The sequence below is a fragment of the Caretta caretta genome, chromosome 7 (genome assembly GCF_965140235.1).
Source record: "Caretta caretta isolate rCarCar2 chromosome 7, rCarCar1.hap1, whole genome shotgun sequence".
NCBI lineage: Eukaryota > Metazoa > Chordata > Testudines > Cheloniidae > Caretta > Caretta caretta.
In genome coordinates, this window is record NC_134212.1 from 6161537 (window position 1) to 6179195 (window position 17659).

A 17659-nucleotide genomic window follows, 5' to 3' on the forward strand; every position below is an offset into this window, starting at 1 on the left:
TGGGACAGTCCAGAAGCAAGAGCTCGATCCTGCAAGGTGCTGAACACCGCAGCCCCCCATCCAGCCAACCACTGAAGCACGCTGGCTTTCCAGTTCTGAAACCAATATGCCAAATTCAGCCCTCAGGCCTACTGTGCTGTCTTAATGGGTTTACTTACTGGTGGCTACTGATAACAAAACTCAGCTCACAAGCCCATCACTTTGGAGAACTTATGGAAAAAATAAGTGATGCAGTGAAAAGCATGAGGGGCAATACGCATGGCACTGAACTGTCTGGGTGATTTTAACACTTCCAATCCCTTGTCATGGACTGCACCAGAAGCATTTGAACAAATAGGTGGACCCAGAAATGTATTTCACTCTTGTTCACCAGAGTATTTGATAGAGAGAGGTTTTCTGTTGGAATTGTCTTGGGTTATGTGCATTTTTTTTTTTTTACTTTCATAACTGACGCAGCAAGCCCACAGGTGCCAGGGCTATGAACTGCCAAGCCTAGAGGTGCCGGGGCTCAGCCCTGGCACAAATTAAGCACAGTGTGCACTGAATGGTACGTTACTATCTGCTGTAGATGGTTGCAGCTACGACTACATCAACACGATGAGTTAGGGGCTCGGGCCCCTGCTTGCGTGTACATATGCTACCTTGCAAGTATAACTAGCAGCATAGCTGTGGTAGAACAGCTAGCATACTCCTGCGGAATTCTGCACGAAAACATTAAAAATTCTGCACCAAAAATTAAAAATTCTACACGCAATATTTTAAAATTCTGCAAAATTCTGCAAAATTTTATTTGTCCAAATAACGTAATATAATCACTCTGGTTTCAATTATTTAGGTAATTTATTTAAACTACAATACAATGGATGGAGAATGGCAGTGGGGAGCATTGGGGGAAATCCACAAACCCCCTTGCCTAATAGTAATGGAGCTAGGTTTGACCCTTTATTTCTAGTTATTAGTCAACAAATATATGCAGCCATATGCTTAGTGTTACATCATAGGTAACTGAAGAGCAAGTGAGGGCTGGGGACTCAAACTCACAATTTGTATTGGCTACTGACCATCTCCAAAAAGGTCAATAGCAAACAGTTCATGTAGCACATTTTGATAGGAAATTTTCTCAGTCCAAATATTTAGACCAGTTCTAATCATGAAAGCACCATAAGCATTTATAAGGCCACACTGCCCTTTACACCGCTCTGGCAATGCGAAGGAGCCTTAAAACTTTTGCACCTGTTTTATACTCCTGTGGGAAATCACAAAGACAATGGGAACAATTCACTAAGCAGGCAGGCTGCTTCATTCTGCTCTGCCTGAGGGGAGAGAGCCTACCCCATGCCTATCTCCTCAGAAACACCCTGAAGCCCTGCCCCTCCATGCTGAGCTTGCTGCAATAGCTTGCATGATTGCCCAGCTCACCACCTCCTGGTGGTGATTTAAGTCTCTACCAGCTGCTCCGGGCACCCGAGCCAACCTGCCTGTGCTGCCAGGGAGAGGCGCATGACCGCTCTTGCAGCTTCCCTTTACTTTCCCATCAGAAGCATTTTTCTGCAGGGAAGCAAAGAAATCTGCGGGAGACATGAATTCTGCGCATGGGCAGTGGCGCAGAATTCCCCCAGGAGCACACTACTAGTGGCAGCTGAGGCATGGCTTAGCTGTGCCAAGTGCATACCCACCAGTTTCAGCAAGCTGGGGAATCTGTTAGTGCTTGTCTACATAGAGCATTAGTCCCACCAGAAGGGTGTAAATTTTAGTCTGCACTAACAGGCTGCACACTGGCCTGCGTGGACCCTGCTGGCGTGTATTCAGAGTTTCCTACTGCATGTTAACATAGTCCCGTTTCAAACAGTTCTACGTTAATGCACACTAGGGAATTTTTCGCACATGCCAGCAGGGCCCACATGGGCCAGTTAGTATGTGACATACTTGTGCAGACTAAAACATACACCCCTCTGGTGCAGACTAACACATAATATAGACTAACCCTAAGATACAGTATTCTCGGTGGAATGTATCATTGTTTGGTAACGCTCCTGTAGGATGTTTTTTTGAAATCTCCCTGCCTTGAACCCAATTTTATCTTGTGTTCAGACTTCCTTACATATTTAATATTCATCTAGCTTTTCATAGTTCTATATAAAGTACATATATATCACCCACTATCTGACCCTTATTAGATTGATCCTCACAACACCCCTGTGAGGCAGGGCCGTACTATTATCCCCATTCTACAGAGAGACGATCTGAGGCACAGAAAAGCTAAGTGACTGACCCAAGGTCACACAGGGAGTTTGTGGCAGAGCAGAAACTTGAACCCAGTTCTCTCAAATCCCAGTGTAGTGTCCTAACCCCGGGACCATCCCTCCTTCCAAAAGACATCCGTTTTTGATTAACTCTTTAAATTAGCGTGGGCCTCATTGGAGCTACTACTCTATTTCCACCAGCTGAGGATGTGGCCCATAATATTTCACCTTATTCCTACCTTCCGAAACTTTTGATAATGTGCGTACTACGTCTCCGATGGTTCCTTCATTCCTTTGCACTGAAGAACTCCAGCAATCAAAAGGTTGGGAAAAGAGATGTTAGTGTAACATTCACTTTGATCAGCAACGAATTATTCCCTTGTGTACAAAGTATTTGATCTCTACAATAGCGCACATGTAGTGAGCCGCGATAATGGCAAAAAGAGACCACAAATGCACATGCTACAGATCTTTTCATTTCCTTTTGGCGGTAAGAAAAGAAAAAAATAACCTTGTACAGGAAAGTGCTTGGAAAAAAACAATTTTTAGAAAAATAATGGCATTGGTACAGCAAAAAATAGAATTATATTTACGTCACAAGAACGAATATCTCAGTGGTCCCCACCTTTTCTTCTAACTTATTTAAATCTATCAGTGATTCTAAAGATAAGCAACTATAAATAATTCCCTTACACTTTATTTCATAATTTTAGCTTTCTCTTGCCTCTGTTGCCGGCGGTTATTAAACTACAGGGTAGAAAGGAATGCATACAGGTCTAAATATTATTTCTTTTTTATAAATACTCGTTCACTTCATTCCAGAAAATAAAATCAGCCTACACTATCCAAGCATTAATTGAGCACCATTGGTTTTTCTCCAAAAGTTAGTGCAATTTTCCCTTTTTCCCTACAGGACAGAAGTATTAATGACGAGTAGTAATCACAAAATCATGATTTCATAGCTACTCTCTCACCCCTCGCCCTGGTTTTGTTTTTTTTAATAAAACATACTTTGAAATGGTATTTTTGGCATTTTCTCAAAAAATATTGCGGGTGTCATTTCATTACCATGACTCACCAACATACAACCCAGGTTGCTGATAAACGATTCATCTGCCTGCCGTAGGACCATATCCTACAACTTGGTGAAATATAAAATGCAAAATGGATATGGGATAATATATCTTCTTTTTGGATCCAAACATTAAATGCATGAATTCTTAGGCAACATTTGACAAAGTAGGCAAAGGCCAGAGTTTCCGAGTGGTGGAAATTAGCATAACCTTGTTGATTTTAATAGCGCGATGTCAATTTATACCCACTGGGGATCTGGCTAGCAATTTTCATTCTAAAATAGACCAAGTTTAGATGGCAGAATAAAGATGCTGATGATAGCCTAGCAAAAGCATGGATTATAAATCAGTGGACATGATCATGAACAGATTAGACAATCCCAGCCAGGGATAGTCTAGATAACAATTAGTCCCACCTTAGTGCAGGGGAGTGGACTAGATGACCTATCGAGGTCCCTTCCAGCCCTACGTTTCTATGATTGTAGTTTATCGATACTATAGGTTTCAACAAACTGATTACATTTGCTCTACTTAGTGATGGCTGAAGTATAATGCAGGTTAACAGGAGCTCAAAAAGTTCTGAGGTTGGGTTTGGTAAGTGTGTGCACCCGAAAGTAAAGGTATTTATCCAATTTTTTGGATAAACTCTTTGGTTTCCCACATTGGTGAAAGTCCCATGATGTTCCCTCCCATACTGTTCCTGAGAGTTCCTGGCTTCTGATCACACCAAAAATATAGTGAGAATGGGCAGTATGTTCCCATGTGTAGTAAAACTGTAGGGAAAGAATTAAAGGGCAGAGTCATCTTCTACAAAAATAGTCTCGCCAAGTCACCACCACAGATGTACTGCAGAGTTCTGAGTAGATGGTCTATATGTAATAGGCAGCAAGGCTGGTGACATACAGACAAAGACCCTTCTGCAGTCCTCACTCAGCCAAACTTTGACTCCAGTGGGAGCTATTCTTGAACAAGGACTACAGAATCAGTTGTGCATGGATGGAAGAAACCCAAAGATTACAGATGCTTTGCTGGGGAAGAGCAAAGCAATGCACTAATACACATTAACCAGCATGTGTAAGAGGGGCTGGGTGTTTGCATGTACAACGTGAACTGATTGAAACACCTTGTAAGTCTGAGATGAAGCTTACTCATCCCCTCTTGTTTGCAGATGGCACTGTATGTATAGAAATCCACTGAAGCATTCCAGATGTCTGCTGATATTGAGTTAGGATAGCCCAGAACAGTAACTTATGCATTGTCAGGTAAGTTAGGATGTTTTTCCAGGGTGTCCTGGCTGTTCCATGACCCCTCCCACATTTCCGCAGACCCCACTCCCAAGAGCATAATACGAAGTAGGCGGGTTTGGCTTCTTACAATTTTGAGGCAGATTTTGCTATACTTTTCAGCATACACACCATGGGAACATATGGCCCAATCATACTGTCTTGGACAAATCCAGCACCCCATTTCCAGATGGAAGTCCCACAGCGGATGCAATTAGACTATATTAATTTTAAAAATGTAACCAAGGTTTTGCGAGCCTTAAAAATGGGTTTCGAGTTTTGGACCCATTAGCAGGGTGAGATCCTAAGGTTTGGGTTAGACCTTAGTTTACCTTAATTGGCTCAAAGAAAAGGAGTACTTGTGGCACCTTAGAGACTAACCAATTTATTTGAGCATGAGCTTTCGTGAGCCACAGGCTCATCCATCCATTTCCCCCCTTTCTCTATGGTGGTACTGTAGCTAACTGTCTAAAGCCACAGAGAATTAATAAATACATCGTGATAGCACCAAACCAGCGACTGATTGCACTGGCCACAGAGGTCATATGAAATTAAAAATATACCTAAAAGATAATGACTGATAATACAGCAAACGCTGTATTCATTTTTCATTTGTTCCCTTAATGCTGTCTGCCTAATAAGTAAAAAAAAAAAACAAGCCCCAAACCCCCAACCTGCTCTATTTTCCTTATAAAAAGATTGTATTGAAATGCCAAAAATATCCCTATGCAAATTGTGTAGCACCTTGAAAGGCCAAAGCAGCCTGCAACAAGACGAAAAATTACTGATTGAAAGTAAACAACTGAGTACAGTGACAATGAAGTATCACTTTTGTCATAATGCTACATATAATGTAGAGTACGTAAAATGCAGTGGTTTGACTGCAAGGTTTAACACAAAAAACAGCAAAAGCAGCCTTAATATAAACATTTTACGTACAAAAATATTAAATCAAAATAAATAATTCCAGCCATAAATATTATACTTTACATCATTAAGAATATACAATATATATATATACAGACACACACACACACACACACACACACACACAAGTACAAAAGTAGAAGGCAGAGGTATTGCAACACTATCCTTCATCCATCTCATCTCCCTGCTTTCAGAAAACCTGAAATATACAAACAAGTTACATGGTTTAGTAAGATGGTTATCTTCGCTTTTGAAACATTGACTTCTTATATCAGAAAAGGACTTGGAGCCAGAACAGCTTGCGGAAGCCAACTCGAAAATCAAATATCCATGTGAAAGTGTTATATCTGCTATTGTTACAGGTAGCACCTAAGGTTGCAAGAGTTGAAAAGAGCAGAGAAAACCTGTTTCTCCACCTCTTTCAGTTTGCATATGACAGTTCTGTGTGTACTGTCAGTCTCACTGTTTCCCTGAGCTTGACCCTGCTCCCATTCAAGAAAATCGACAAATTCCCATGGAGTTTAATGGTGCAGAATCAAGCGGTTTATGCTGTGATCCACTCAGCCCGGGATGGGGGAAGCCATCAAGGAACCACAACCCTAAGTGTAACTGGATCCTTGATTCTAAGGTGTAGCTGCTCAGCCTGAGGGCCTGGTGTAAGTTAGACGAGGGGCTCTAATTGACCCCTGCTGGCTATGGTCAAAGGGGCTGTACTCCAGCTGAGAATGGAGGGAGCACAACTCTTTGTATTTCTGAGTAAAATCAACCTATCTCCAGTGTGGGGTCTTTTGGACAACATCTTAAAAACAGAGGCCCAGCCTACATGGAAATGGGGGACTAAATTTTCAGTGGGCAATTTGAACACTGAAGACTGGACACATGTGATTTACCACTGCACTTACCATGACTGCATGTGTAATTGCTGCACATGCAAATCAATATTTAGATGTCTAAATCCCCATTCTGCACATGTAATTTCAGTAAATGTGCGTACAATCATGGAAAATGCAGGCATACATGTAGGTTCACAAATGAACATGCCTTTTTGCATGTGGACCTTCTCTGAAAATTTGGTCCATATGATCTCTGGTATTTTCTTCAAGTAGAGTGGTTTGTCCTGGTGTCTAGGACATAAAGCAATTCCCTGCCTAATGTTGTATGTGCCAGCTGGCAGTGCTCTCCATCCCAATGGTGGCTGGGTATCTGTGAAGCTGTATGAATTTATATGGTTGTTTGATAATCTCTTTGGAATTAAAGGCATTATATACAAGTCAAATTTTAATACCAGTGGAGTTTAAATACTGGATAACATTTTCAAAAGCACTTAAGTGACTTAGAAGCCCAAATCCCAAATCCCATTTTCAAAAGAGACTTAGGCACTCAGGGTAACATTTTAAAAAATACCTAAGTCCCAAGCAGACAGAATTCTAGGTGCCTAAATCTGGTTTGACAATAGGACTCAGGAGTGTTTTTCTTGAGCAATACATTCCTGGAACGATTTCCCTTAGCACCAAAAACAAGGGGAACCTACCGTTGCTATAACACTTGAACCTCGAGGCCTGTTCCAGATGATGGAGTGCACTTTCCACAGTAACCACCACATTTCCCTATTACTTTGGTACCATCCTGTGGGAAAAATCAGAAATGATGTCTCAAACCATGTCACACCAGAGAAAATCAAATGCCGCCATTTCCAGATACCCGAGTCTGTGGGTGTTTTAATAATAAAACTGAAAATGTTTATTGGAATGGAAAAAATTCCTCCCCAAAATCTATAACGATGTATAAATTAACAGCTATTTTTTCCTTTGATGCAAATGTAATTACATTTATGGCTAATAGGTCAGATGCTGGCCCATTTGAATGCAGAGAAAGTAGAGTATTTGTGAACTGCCAAAAGAAATGACACTCAAGGAAGAGGCCATTTGCTGGGAAGTCCTTAGGCCTGAGCTTTCTCCAGCTTGCCCCCACAGAGAGAACCTTCTCATGAGTAAATTACTCGTCTCCTCCCCTTGGACAGGATCACAGATTAGACAGGAGAAACAAGACAGCTGGAAAGAAACTGCACCTCAAACGTTACCGAGCATGTGAAAGGCAAGGAAAAATGTTTGCCAACACTACATCCAAGTGTTTATTTGCGGGGGAAAAGCCTGGTGTGGCTCAGCAGCCCCAGATGTGACAAAAAGTGATGCTGTGGGAATGTGGAGATCACTAGATCTGGCTGCTATTCTCCCAGATTTGTACATCGTTCTCCAGCCTTTCTAAGCTGTAGACCGGGGCAGTCAACTATCCCTTGTCAAGGTCCAGATTTCTTGGTCAAGGTCCAGACTCCAGAGGAAAATAAGAAAAAACCAAATAACCCCACCAATAACCACCCACCACCTCAAGTAAATAAAAAAAGATTTCTGGATCTGTTCACAAGTGTCTGGCAGTCCAGATTTGACCTGCAGTCCACATATTGACTACCCCTGCTGTAGACCACTGATAGATGATGGAAGACAGATAAGAATGAGAAGACCTTAGGCCTGAGTCTGATCTTGGTTAAACCAGTGTAACCCCATCAGATTCAATGGATTGACACCACAGTAACTGAGATTTGAATCTGGTGCTCTCCTCCGCCTATTGTCTACAGAGCATCCTTCCCCCTCCCCCCCCTTGGTTATTTCCAGAGACAGATACTCTTCAGAGGGGAATTAAGCCATAAATGACCTGAAAATTGGACTTAAGTGCAGTGCAAACCTGCACAGAGCACTTATTTGTAAACTGCAGTGTATGAACTCTCTCCAGCACTTGGTGCTACTGATCTGTGATTGTAGCAGACTGCTCTCATCTCTGATTGGTATTTCTTCTCTCCTTCAGTTTGCTCTGGCACTTACACCCCAAGAAGTATGCCAGGCAGGTTGCCAAAAGGGTAATCAAACTAAGCCATGTGCCTCAGGGTCTGTTTTAATTCTGCCAACTATAATTGCCTCATTTGCCTCTCCCAGCACCTAACTCGACTGCTGGAGGTTTGCTGCTGAAGCTTCTCCTTCCTGAAGGGGAGCTGAATAGATCTGTCCTGGCCACGACTCGGGCCCAGGGCTTTGCGTCCTGAGCTCACTGGCAGCTAAAGTGGAGCAGAAGCAGCTGTTCCTCTCCAGTATTAGGTACCAGTGATGTCATCAGCTGTCGCAAGGGAAACAGAGAACCCTGAAACTGACAAACACCAATCTAAGGCTGGATTCTGCTGGGTCCTGACATGGGTGCAGAGTGGGGCGCAGCACAAGGAGCTTCCCCCAGCACTGAGCTGCCCCCCAAAGGACCAGACAGAATTGCTAACCTTGCAAGGAAAGAGAGGAGAGAGGCAAAGGGATGCAGGAGAAGAGGACAGGGCCATGGCTGGACTCCCCTGCACTAAGGTGGGAGCAGAGATTGCTTTGTTCCTATTACTCTAGGGGCGCTCAGTGCCCTCAGAGGAGCCAGAAGGGGCAGAGAAGAGTGAAAGCTACACCTGTTTCCCCACCACACTCCATGCACTGGTCAGCAGAGAGGGACTGGTGCACAGGAAGGGCGGGCATTGTAATGGCTGCAAGTGCCCCTTGTGCTGGGGGAGTTCAGGGAGGTATTCTGCCGCCTGGTACTAGCCCTGGGGCAGTACAGGGCCTCACCACCCGTACGGATGGGCTCTGACCCTAGTCCATAATCAGGCACAAAACCGACTGCCGGATCCAAACCCTCTCCCCCCTCCCACCAAAATATAATCTTTAGCAAAGTGAGATAAAAAGGTTGAGAACGAAACACGTCATTGTTATGAGAGTCCAGATTGACTAAAACCAGAAGAAAGCACCAGCTCAGACACCAGTGGCATTATCCTTATCGAAGAGCATCTGAGTTTGAACAGCACCTCACACAATAGGGTCCTGGGCCATAAGCATGGCTTCTAGGCACTGTCACAATACAAATAATAAATGATGTTATGCTGGATGGTGGGAATGGCTGCCATCAGGCAGGGCTTTAATCATTAGACCTGGTTAAATGGCAACGGGAAGAAGCAATTAATCTCCTTTTATATAGTGATAGCGAAAACAGTAGAAGCCACTGCCCAAGGCATTGGGGTGCACGACAAGCCTGAGCAAGAACTAACTGAGGGAAATAAGAAGGGTTTCTTTGGGACTGATTGCAAGCACAGGGCCAAGGGCTTGTTTGACATGCCACGTGTGTGCATGTGAAGCGAACAGACTGTGAGAGCAGCATTGGTGAGCATGACCCTGAGAAAGAGAGCAGAGAGAGAGTTCCTTGGGACACATGACTGCCTGGAGAGGCAGGCTTGGAAGCAAGGTAACCGCCTGCTGTTGTTTGTTCTTACTGTGTTCAGGGAAACAGGAGGTTGTGCACATTCTTTGTAAATAAATAGGATTGCAGCAAAGAATATATCTGACTTGTACCTTCCATCTCTCCTAATGAAGCAATCCTGCAAAACCTGGATAACTGGCTAGCCGCTTGGGCCACGGAGCAACAGTACTAATAATAACCAAGCCATAGAGCAGGAAAGTAATGCACGGTATATATGTGAAATGCTTATGGTGACATGGGGTTGTAGATGGGAGTTCTCTGAGGCACTGATGTCTGGATAATACCAGACTCTGGAAATAATGAACAAAATCGCTTCCAAAAGTTAGCACTGATTCTCAGAGTTCAAAGCATGATCAATATCTGGAGGGGGGAAGGTGTGAGAGGCGAATATCCACAGGGATGAGGGACAGTCTTGCATTGGAATGCTGCTGTCCCCTCACCTCCCATTGACCACATGCTGCAAGCAAGTCAGATGTCCAGTTCCCCTCGAAACCCGCTGAGGCTCCTCTGAAAACCTTAGCCATGACCTCTAAGAGGACGCAGCCTGAAGACATTACACCCCAAGAATGACTCTCTTGCTTGGTTCTTCTCTTCCTCTCCGCTAGCTTCAGTCTTTATCTTTTCTCACTTTTCCCCCCCTCTCTCTTCTCACCTCATACCTTGACACCCTCTTCTCCCACTGTCTGCCACCCCTTCTGCCTTTCTCCTCTTTCCCTCTCTAAGTAACACCAGCACCACACTTCAGGGCAACTGCACCTGTATTTCCACCTCTGTGGTCCCTCAGGGGCACCTACTTCAGGCTCCAGGCTCTTTGGCCATCACCTCTCTTGGGTGGAGACCCCTGCCTCTCCCCCTCCTGACCGGGGTTTTTCCAGACAGCACAGTTCCCTGCACACACACATGCTAATAAGCTGACCAGAGATTACTCTCCAACTCTAACAAGGGCTCTGATCGGAGTTAGTCCCTCAAACCTCCCCAATGGGTTGTTTTTGTGGTTACAAGTTCATAACAGCCTCAGCTCAGAACAAGACACCGACAGCACAGAGCAGCCTGTTTCTTTTTTCAGCTTCGGCCTTTGATCCCCAACCTTCGGAAACAGGTAATGAGCAGACAACAATCCCTTCCTCCCGGCCTGGCTTCAAAAGGTTGCGTTTTGGCGAACCAGCAGATGGCATCTGTATTCATCTCCTCCCAGAGAGTTCCCAGGAATTCCACATCCTGCATATTGTCCCAAAAGATCATTCTTGTCTGCTGCATTGTTCAATATAGCCCCTTGATCACCCCAGCCCACAATAATGCAGAACCTATGGACTCCAAACATACGTAAACTTAATTCAGTAAGGTTTTCCAAGCATATTGCAGGAAATTGCCATGTCTGTCACAACCAGCATCTAATACTTACCAGGGATAAGCCAGCATCTAACCCGAATATCTACCCACACAGATGGACAAACACTGACTAAGTGAGTCTTTAAGATTAACTGCTCTAGCAGCCAAAAGAGTTAAGCTGCTTGGGGGCAGGGACTGTCTTCTTCATTATATTTGTGTACAGTGCCTAGTGAAATGTGATCCTGATTCCAGGCTGGAGCCTCTAAAAACTACTGCAAGCAAATAATAATGGCCACACCCCCATTATTGGTTTTACTGATTGCTCTTGGTCATGAAATTAGACATTATAGATAGAAAAGGCCGATGAGGTCAAATTTTGCAGCCCTGACTCAGGCAAAGCTCCCAGCAAGAACTTTTCCTGAGGCAGGGTCACAGAATGTGGTCCATCCTGCTAACGAAAGATGCGTCTGCACCACGGTGTTCAGTGATTTTAGCTTCACGGTTAAACAGACCCATTAATTAATTGCAATAATTCAAATCAAGTTAAGTTTACTACACCTGTCCTACTCCAACACACACACACACACACAAAGTTATGGGCTATGCTTCACATATCTAATGCCTACATTAGATTTCATTACGATATGCTGTTAGAAGAATGATTCTATGCAAGATAATGCGGCACACAGAAATTAGGTACCTCCCATTAGCAGGTATAACCAGATTCAGAATTAATACGCTTATTCTCTTACTGGGGATTTTTGAATTTCCGACACCGCGTAATTCCCTTGCGAGATCCATTTTGCTGTTTCTGTTAGCGAAAGGCCTGTTCCGTAAAGATCAATGCTAAAGCGACCCTAAAAACACAAAAACACATCGATTACCACAAAGACATACCTTCTGAAATGGCTCAATCAAAAAACGCTCGGAGAGGGATGCACAAGGAACCTGAGACCCCACATAACCCTTGAGCCATATTTAAATTATGTTATTCTTCATTGTTGCAAGCACGCTTCTGTAACAACATGCCACGGTGTCATTTTTCTAACAAGATCTCGCCGGCAATGTTTTCAATTTTTCCAAGCCCTGAGAGTGATTAGCACATATTGTACAAATCACAGCATGACTCAGATTAAGGATTTCTTTTCATTTGGAGCTTCAAAGGAGAGGGCTGCTTTCCCACCACTGGCCAGCTGAGGGCATTCTTGGCCTTCCCATTGCAAGCTGCTTCATCACCTCCTGGAACATGGAAGAGAACTGCATCCAACTCAGCCTCGCTTCAGAGCTTTTTTTTCTCCCTTCTCACCCGCAGAGGGCATCCATGACCTTATTTTGTCCTATCTTCTCCCCCACCCCAACTTAAATCAAAATCAAAACTCTGTTTTGTTTGGTTTTTAGGTATGTCCTTAACTTAACTCCCCTTCTATTTCCAGAAGCAAAAAATGCTCAAAAAATGAAGGGGTAAGTCTACACTTGATGCCTATGCATAACTCCCATTAGCAAACACCCACTTGACTTTGCGCTTTGAAATACCCCTTTCCACCTAACACAAAGTCCGTGAATCTGCTGGCTGTTATCTCAGCCTGACCTGGAGTCCAAGATGGCTGCTCTGCTAGGAAAAGGCAGATCGCGGCTAGCTGTGCTCCATGTACTCGCTACCTCGGGAATGTGAATTTCCCGAGGTAGCGAGTACATTAAATGCCAAATATCTACTTAGGTGGAGAGAAATCAACATTCATGAACGTTCCTGAAGTAACAAGTCAATCCCTGAGACATGGTGCTGTACAGAAAGACATCAGCTTGGAAGGCAAGGAAATGGAGAGACCTCTCTTCCTCCATCAGCTTCCTGGACTCCTTATTCACTAAACCTCGCTCCCAGACCCTCCCACTATGACGAAGGTGGAGAAACAAGTTCTTACTCTCAGAACCGATCACTCGTTATTCTTATTCCAGAATTCAACAGTGTTATACGCTGGTTGTGCTGGAAGCTGATGACACCTAGAAGGCTAAATGAGGCACCTGTAACATAATGTAAACAGGCCTTCTCCTGACACATTGTATTTCAGTATAGTGTACAGCACTGTATAAGTCAGGGTGAAGCTACTACATGCTAGCAGGAGTGGCAGAAGGTCCCTAAAAGTGGGGGAGGGGCTACCAGCGCCCGAACGGAGGCTCTGCCCTCGCACCGCCTCTGCCCTCCAGAGGCCCCATCCCCACCCCGACCCTTCCACCACCCCTTCCCCCTAAGATCCCGCCCCCCACTCGCTCCTCTCCACCCTCCCCTTCCCGTCGATAGGTAAAAAGTGGGAGGGCCGTGACCCCCTGGCCTCCCATTCCAGCACCCCCTGCACGCCAGAGCATTTCCAAATGTGCATATTGGTCACAACCAAACCTCTCCAGCTCAAAGGAGGCCTGTCCTTCCCTCTCTTTCCTCTGCAGGCTGCAAAAACATCTCCACACTTGGCCCCTTTGCCCTCCTCTCCCTCTGCTGTGTGTGCCCCAACACCAGTGCACTGCTCCCCTGCTGCAGAGTCCAGGAGATCACACAGACATCAGTAGACTGATTGATTCTGCCTTCAGCGCCACCATCTTCCTTGCCAAACTGCTCTGCTGCTCACTGGCTGCACCTGTGCCCACACCCCCAGCTGACCCCTTTCTGCTTCTGACTCTCAACTTCCTCTTGCTTGCATTTTCTGTGGGAACATGTGTGTTATCTGAGGAGGATTCTCTCCACTGCCTTTCACTTGCCTCAATCTTTCTTTTCACACACCTTTCCCAGCACGGTCTCCTTCAACCTGATCTCCAACTTGCGGTGTCTCTCTTGCTCCTCTCTCCTAAATGCCCCATTCCCTTCCAACTCTCAACCTTCTTCTTCCATCCGCTCTCCGCCCTCTTTAACCACTCTCCCCTTAGCCTTCAGATACGCTACATTCCCTCCGGCCTCCGAAAACCTTCCTGCAAGCCTCATGACAAGCCCATCTCCATCCTCCATTTTGCCTCTTGGCTTCTCAAGTGCATGATCCCTATTCCTGTTCACTTGACTTCCTTCTCCTTGATCGCCTACTGTTTGGCTCTGTCCCCTTTCCAGCCACACCCCCTCTTTGGTTGCATTCTTCTTGGCCTGGCTGGTAAAGTTGTCCCCTCTCTCTACGCCTTAGCACCCTGTGACCGTACTATCTTGATCTCCATCCTTGTTCTCCACCCGCTCCTTTAGTGCATCTTTCTCACTAGTGCAGAAGTCCCTTGAGGTTCCCTGCTTGACTCTCCCCTTTTTTCTTTGTACAGTCAGCCTGTGTGCCCTCAGCCACTCGAACAGCGTGAAGCATCACTGTTATGCTGATGATTCACAGATCTGCTGCTCAATCCCAGACCCACCCCTGCAATTCCGCTACATCACACACCTCTGACTGTCTCATACAGTGGTTTTCAACCCTGGGGTCCACAGACTATGTCTAAGGGGTCTGCAAAAGGTTGTTGTTAGCAGAGAATGGAGGTTTTCAACCTGTGGTCTGCGCACCCCTGGGGGTCCGGAGACTATGGCTAAAATTTCCAAAGGGGTCCGCACCTCCATCCAAAATGTGTTAGGGGTCCGCAAATGAAAAAGGTTGACAACCACTGATCTAATAGCTCAACCTAGCAGAAGAATGGTTCAGAGCTTAAGGTGCTAGCCAGGGATTAGGGAGATCCAGGTTCAATTCCCTTGTTCGCCACAGACTTCCTGGGCAAGTCACTTAGTCTCTTTGTGCCCCATCTGAAAAGTGGGGTAATAGTACTGCCCTATCTCCCAGGGTGCTGTGAGGATAAATGCATTAAAGAAAGCAAGATGCATAGATACTACTGTCAGGGGCCAGGTAAGTATCCCAGATTGATAGATCCCACCAGTGCAAACTGAATCAGGCAAAACCTCCCCAATCATTTTTTTTTTTTTTTACTCTCGTTTCCCCTTTATTGTCAATTCTGCCTCCCCATGTTGGATCAGGCCTAGCTTTATGGAATGTCTCTTTTTGAACCCCGCTGGTTGTCTCCCAATAAACCCAATGGCTGTTTGCAGAACAGAAAGTACACTTTGTACAGACAAAAGAAAGTTTCAGACTGCTGAGATGAGAATGTGACAGTTGTTGGAGCTGGGCTGATGTGATCAAGAGTAATTAATATAAAGTCTGAACATAATAAATGGAGCCAGTCCCTAAGAAATATTATTGTCAAATACCTGTGGGCATTTGGCCGCACTGTAGCAGTCCCCCGCAGTGGCATAAGGAACAGGTCGACCATCATGTGTCCGTGCAAACTGTAAATCAGTTGCTGAGAAAATTATTTGGTGAGCAGCACAGAGAGGGCAGATGGGGAGAGAGAGAAATTTGAACACGTTATTTGCTAACCAGGACATCTGGGCAATTTGCTTTTATACATTTTTCTAGGGAGTTCAGCAAGATCTTGTCTCTTGGCTTTGCAGCAGTAAAACCCCAGTTCAGTAGGCTGCTTAAGAACACGTGTAACATTCCGCACACGAGTAACGCACTGACCCAAATGGGGGTCCTCACATATTGAAAGTTGCGCATGTCTTCAAATACCTTGATGAATTTGATTGTGTAGAAAAAAACAACTAACACGGACATAATGGTTTTGGTTATATTCTCACAGCAGAAAATTTCCCAGTAATCTGAACCCACCAGTAACACAAAACATATGAACATCCAAAGTGTATATTTTCCCTTAAACAAAACAAGGCAGTGGAACAGAACAAAACTGTTGTTTCAAAGTTAGAAGGGCTTCGTGAAAAATTCCAGCTGATTGTTTTAAAATAACGTATGACAAATCAGACTGGGATTTTCAGAGGCGTCTATGGAGATTAAATGGCCATTTCCTTTTGTATTTCGATGGGACTGGGGTGTCTCATCCCCTTAGGCTCCTTTGAAAATCGGAACCTCCTAGATTCTATAGCTCACATGGTGGGGATATTGCCAGGGTGCCTAGCAATTTGCAAAGGAAGTGATAGCAATCATGTGAGATTGGTTTATCCGGCCGTTTTAAAAATCTGCAATCTTTGCCCCCTCAATGCCAGTACTAATACTATGGTGTATTTTTAAAATATTTACTGAAAAGTGATACCCAGCCAAATTCTACCCTTAGACGTAGGTGTGTGGCGCTCCTCTTGGAGTCAATCTCAGTGGGCCACCAGACATGCACCCCCAGCGTCCATGGGCATGGCAGACATAGGATTTGTATGTCTCATCCTCCTCCCACCGAAGCCAGTAGCACAGCTCCCATCGCCTTCAACAGGAGTAAGACTGGTTCCCTAGGGCTGGCTCATTGCCTACTGAAGTCAAGAGAAATCCTCCTATTGACTTCAATGGCCATTGGATCAGGCCCTTAAAGAGTGCAGAGTTCAGTTCTAGTTGCACCACTGGGAGTTATATACCGGGGTGCTCCACGCAGGGATGAGCATCTCTGAATCCCTGGGGCCCTATCCTGCAATTGCAGCTAATGACATGTGTGAGTGAGAGAGGGACGCAGGGCCAGGTTCTCCAGGGTTATATTTGCAATTCGATTCCAATTTAATATAAAAATATCAACAAACCAACGCATAAACCAGGCTGAGTTCACAGCATGGTAACAGATAATTCAAAGGAATGAGAAAACAGTCATTATTCTGTATTTTTTCCTGTCTTAAGGTGATATAGTTTAATCATTCCTAGTGCACCTAAACTGCTTTTCAGGGGAAAGATCTGATGAGCTCTACATTTGAATGATTTGGGGTGATCAGGTATAAAATGAAAGAAGGTCTTTCACAAGACAGCCCAAGAACATGGCACACTGAATTCCCTCTCTTTGTCTGTCCTTACAGCTCCATTTGGTTAAGAGAGACCCTTTTTTTTACTCACTTATTATCTGCATTGTGTTCAGGTCCAGCCTGACTTTGCTGAAGGCAGAAAACCCAGCTGCTGTGTAATCTTTCCTACACTGGCAGTCTTCTCGTCTGCTCCCGTTATACGGACATTCGGTCGGGTTATGTAATCTAAATCAAAAGAAAACCCTTTCTACTCATGACAGGAAAATATTGCCATGGAAAACAAAGCGGCATGAAGCTCAGAACCAAGAGATTGCTTACCTGTAGCCGTACACTTCAGAGAAATTCTCCGCATACCCACTGACAAGAGTCACATACTCCTCTGGGCTGCCAGTCTGCATCCCAGCACAATATATCTGAGAGTGAAAGAGATCATAATTTTGTCAGACACTGACTGTAAAAAGCATGGTGGGAAACGCAATGGTGGAAGATAATCTTGCAGCTTCAAGAAATGCAGAATAGATTGCAGAAACACACCTTTAATATCCTTCCTTTCACTTTCAGGTAATATTCACCATCTTCAATGACACCTTTGAGTCTTTTAACATCTTGGCAGCTGCTTGGTAATTCACCTGAAATGACACTGAAATAGTTGTAGTCAAGTTGTCATTGTACATCACCATT

The 17659-nt window shown here is 44.6% G+C and overlaps 1 protein-coding gene across 4 annotated transcripts in view; it reads right to left on the reverse strand.

Moving 5' to 3' along the window:
- Window positions 1-756: 756 nt before the first annotated feature.
- Window positions 757-17659, reverse strand: part of ADAMTS9 (ADAM metallopeptidase with thrombospondin type 1 motif 9) — a 137108-nt gene continuing 120205 nt past the window's right edge. For 3 of the 4 annotated variants that reach the window (XM_075130221.1, XM_048858027.2, XM_075130222.1), the window contains 7 exons: window positions 17513-17607; window positions 17297-17391; window positions 17070-17203; window positions 15398-15489; window positions 11940-12044; window positions 7058-7152; window positions 757-5725 (listed from right to left, as the gene is read on the reverse strand). In XM_075130221.1, coding sequence (XP_074986322.1) covers window positions 7063-7152; window positions 11940-12044; window positions 15398-15489; window positions 17070-17203; window positions 17297-17391; window positions 17513-17607 — 611 coding nt within the window. In that variant the 3' untranslated portion in view covers window positions 757-5725; window positions 7058-7062. Of the gene's footprint in view, window positions 5726-7057; window positions 7153-11939; window positions 12045-15397; window positions 15490-17069; window positions 17204-17296; window positions 17392-17512; window positions 17619-17659 lie in introns of those variants that run through there. The other variant, XM_048858028.2, reaches the window with a different exon arrangement.